Here is a 4660-nt window from a genome sequence, read left to right as displayed (position 1 = left end):
TTCATGTTTCCTACTGGGCTGAAATGGAACTTTGGCAGCTTTCTTCTTCTTGGCTGCCTTCTTCCTGGCCAGGTCAGAGGGCATGGCGATGAGACACAGTGGTAGTTAGCCTTCTTTAAGGCATGGGGCCTCTCCCCTTGGCCTCTTGAGCCTACCTTTGTAAACAAGAGACAGAATAGCTCTATACAAAGAAAACCTCCTCCTTAAACCTAATTTTTTAAAACACATGTAATAGACTGACCAGCCAGCTGCATCTGCGCTTGCTGTTGTCAAACTAATAAAGTTACAGCTAGCCATTAACACCATCAGAAATCTGAGAAGGATGAAATTGGACAAGGATCATAATCCAAAAGGCCTCTGTATGCATTAAAATGATGGAGACTTACCTAGGTGGTTACCCTAGGCTCCTCCAGAGTGGTCTTTGACACAGGAGAGCATTAAGACTTCGGTTGTCACCCAAGGCTTTATTAGCTTTAGCTGCCAGACCCAGAAGATCTGAGAGACTTCCTGTGGATGAAGAACTTGAAAGGCCGGCCTATATTGACAAGGCAAAGAGGGGCAGACAATTCTCCAGTGTCCTACTTGTCCATATCTGGGCAGGGTTCTTGTGTTTACATTTAACTTTACATTTTGTCAAGACTTTAAGTATCCATAACATTGAATGGGGGGCATTTTTTTTTCTAAACAAGTACTGAGAAATGTGGAAGAATTCAAAGAACAAAATGTGTGTAAATACATTTCTCATCCTAATTTTATATAAATCCTTTTGATTATAAGTTTAAATGACTTGACATATACTATAACAAATTAATTTACCATTTGTTTAAAAAAATTCCTTAGGGATATTAGACAATATCTGGAACTTTACCCTATATTTATCCTGCATATATAACAGTTTTCCCATTGAGGCATAAATGAACTCCCCCCACCCTGCCCCTGATATTTTAGCTTGTATACATAGTTTTTTGTTGTTGTTTGGTTTGTTTGTTTGTTTGTTTTTAAATAAAACCCCAGGCTTCATGGAATTAAGGCCAAAGCGGCTGAGAGGGGAGACTGGATAGTTAGGTGAAGTTAAATGACCTTGACTATCTTCTTCTTTTTGAAGGACTATTAACATTTAACAATTCTAGCTCATATTATTTTAGACTGGCAGATCTGGAGTGATTACTGAGAGATTTGAAATAGAGGGTTTTATTTTATTTCATAAGCAGTTTGTGCATGTCTGCAGATGTAGGCAGACAACCTGAAAAGTTTAGTTTTTTTTTTTTTAGTAAAGTCAGTCATTTGCAGAATCAGGTAAGTATTTGTAACCTAGAGTATTTGAAACTTAGAGGCTATTTAGCAGAAAACTTTAAAAACACACATCTACAGGAATTCAGAAAATGTTAGCATCAGGTTGTTTCTGTTTTATTTGCAGATTTTTCAACTATGTGTAATAAACTTACACATATTAAGGTAGAGAAAATTTATGTTTTAGCTGTCTTAATGCACACAGTGTCTTTTCGGTGGTTTTTGTTTTGTTTTTTTGTTTTTTGTTTTCTCTTTGTCTTACAGTCAGATGGCTTTCTGATCCAAGATAGAGATTTTAGCAGAAATATTTAAACAAACATGCTTGGATCTGAAGGAGGGACTCCTATCCCAGCTCCAGAGCCAGCTTTTTAACAAAGTAAAATAGCCTAAACTATTGCCCCAATGTAGTGGTGCTGGGTGGCCAAAGCTGGATCTCCATAGTAAGAGACAGGAACCAGGTAGGAGATGAAGCAAGCAGAAAACAAAACAAAACAAAACAAAACAAACAAAACAACAACAACAACAAAAAAAAACACATCCTTCAGAAGCAGAATGAAGGAAACAGATCCCAAATGGCAGGGTATAGAGAAATGCCTGCTATGCCAGTGTCCAGTAAGCCACAGCAAGGGACAGTATTAAAGCAAGCCTGGGGGAGAACTAGTGTAGAAAGCAGCCAGAAGGAGCAGTCTGCCTTGAGAAACCTCTTAAAAACATTTCAGCATGCAACTCACGGGTGATTTACTATGCTCTTAGTCTGACTCCCTCTGCAACAAAACGTGGAAGCATAAATATAACAGACAACAAAGAACAACAGAAAGAGACCATACAAGAGCATAATCAGGGAAGACCAGATGCACTCAGATGTGTGGTGGCCACTTTCATTTATACACCAAAACCAGAAGTACAATAGGTGTCAACTCTGTCCCAGAGCCTGTGTCTACAATTGTGTCTGATATTGCATTTGTCTCTCCAGATGTTGGGACTCCAAAACAGAACACGTCATCTCACAAATCAGTTCATGCTTCAAAAGCACATTTGGTTTTGCTTTCAATTTACAAATTTTAGGCAGTTGTAGTCTATGTTTTGGGAACTTGTCAAGTCCACCTTGGACTTGATCTCTCTGGGAACTATCCTAGACCATTGGCATGAGTCTGAGGTCTCAACTGTAATTAAAAGATTTATTGAAGAGCTGCTAACAGGATAACAACCAAAAAAATAAAAGCACAACCTCAAATGTAAGGAAAGGGTATGGGAAAGGGTTTTATTTTAAGGTAAAAAACACAAGTAGAGCTCAAGTCTATACATAAGCAAGCAATAATTGTCTGTGCTGCTAGTATAAGTGGATAAAGCAACTCAAAACAATATTTGGGTCTCTGCATAAAAAAGTTACAGAAACAAAAGTAGCAGTTTAGTCATATCATAAGATGTAGAAGGTCATGTCGTACATTTCTGTATTGGGGTAAGTGAGTAAAGCCAGCTGAAAACTTATCATTCAGGGACTGGAGTCAGATACATATTGCTAGTGGGTAATAACATGCATGTCCAGCATAAATTAGAATTTCTTTAGCAATCACAACCACATGCCAATGACTTTCATGTTGAGGAATTCATATACAGTATATATTCTTACCAGTTCTTCAGGGCTTGGAACCCTGTAATGCCAAGCACTTGGTATGTGCAGTGAATTTGCTTTTTTCCCTGGTCATGTCCTCTTTGTGAGAGACCATTCAGATAAAGGATGCTTCCTGGCATTCCTCTTCACTTGCTCTTTGGTTTAGAACAGCCTCTTGCACATAGTGAGTGCTTTGCAAATAAGTAGTGGAGTCAGTGATCATGAAAGGGCAGTAGAAGAAATACAAAGGCAGGAGAAGTTTGTGGGTCCTTATAAGCATAAAATCTAGCATGAAGAACAATAAAATTATAATTGTGGGTGAGTGCATGTCTTCTTGCATTACCCTATGAGGGATACAGCAAGATAAATTACGCGTTACAATCAGTGCAATAGTGGGATAATGAGCATCCCGGCTTACTTCCTAGAGCCTGTACCATTCTTCAGTTACCTAGCATGAGCTACACGGAATGAAAAATCTATTTTCTTAATCAATATAATGTTATGATACATTAGCACGGCAAGGCAAAGCCATTTTGGTGTATATAGCATTAGATCATATAGACGTGATGTGAAAAGAATTCTATTATTTCTCAGGAGACACTGCAGATCTTAGCAATATGGACATCCCAGATAATCAGGATAAAGGGGCTAAGACCAGCATAGCTAAGTACTAACAATGCTTTCATATTTGGTATTGTGAAATCATTTTTCACTGTAGAACCTATATATAAGGAGAAAATGAAATCTGTCCAATAAAAGAAAAGGAAACATGTCATGAGGGTGAGAACCCTCTGGGTAGCTCTGATTTCTGGTCTAGAATTATTTGCAGACCTGGAGCTGTGAAGATAGAGGACACGGACATGATGTTTGTATAGATGGAGAACCATTGACCCACTGCTCCATCCCATGAGACTCTGGAAAATGACATCACGAAGAGCCATGAAAGAGAGAAACAGCCACTTAACTGTGGGCTTGGATGGTAGCATATAACAATATCCAGTAAACATCCCAATTTCAGACCTATTCATGCTACTGCCTGCTGTGATATAGTGCAGCAAATTGGAACTTATGAGGGAATTAAAGATCCAAAAGAGGAAGAGAAAGGCAAGAATATGCTGTTTGAGTTTTCTCCACAGTGTGGTCCTGGGACTGATGGTGACAGCCTGGACCATGCTGAGGAGACAGGTGGTGCAGATGGAGAGGCCACGGGCAACCCTTTCTAGATAAACTATAGTTTTACAACCAACATCACTTAGGAAGTTTCTGATGTAAAAAACTGTGGCTATGTTTCTGACTCCTATACAGTAAATAATGATTGTGTTTACAAAAGCCAAGTGGATGAAAATTACATCTATATTTTTGTTCTCAGAACCCATAATGAAAGTATATACATGTCTCACAAATAATATGAAGTTTCCTAAAACTCCAAATCCAGTAAGTGAAATGAAAATTATTCCCTGGACGAGATCACTCCAAATTATCTTCATGGTTAAAACTAGGAAAAAACCTTAGAAGGCTAAGGAAGTAAACATGATATAGTTAATGCCTGTGCATTTTCTGTTTTCTTTAATGGAATGTAGAGTGTATCATGTAAATACAGAATTCTTTGCTACAGATGCCTAATTTTGCTCTTGGACCTTCTGTTCTTGGTTCTACTCACATGGAGATGATGATGATGACGACGACGACAATTGGACACGAGCACCATGCTGATGCCTCTCAGCCTTCACAGAACACAGTTCTTTATGTCCTTCATCT

The 4660-nt window shown here is 38.5% G+C and overlaps 1 protein-coding gene across 1 annotated transcript; it reads right to left on the bottom strand.

Moving 5' to 3' along the window:
* Positions 1 to 3492: 3492 nt before the first annotated feature.
* On the bottom strand, positions 3493 to 4389 carry Vmn1r216 (vomeronasal 1 receptor 216). The gene has a single exon (NM_134245.1). It carries the CDS (start codon positions 4387 to 4389, stop codon positions 3493 to 3495), a length of 897 nt encoding a protein of 298 aa, NP_599006.1.
* Between the last annotated feature and the right edge of the window lie 271 nt (positions 4390 to 4660).

Source organism: Mus musculus, chromosome 13, assembly GCF_000001635.26.
Source record: "Mus musculus strain C57BL/6J chromosome 13, GRCm38.p6 C57BL/6J".
Taxonomy (NCBI): Eukaryota; Metazoa; Chordata; class Mammalia; order Rodentia; family Muridae; genus Mus; species Mus musculus.
This window is presented reverse-complemented; position numbering and strand designations above follow the sequence as displayed.

Bases quoted from the DNA above. Each gene is read 5' to 3' on its own strand.
- Vmn1r216 (NM_134245.1), bottom strand. From the start codon at position 4,389: ATGAAGATAATTTGGAGTGATCTCGTCCAGGGAATAATTTTCATTTCA.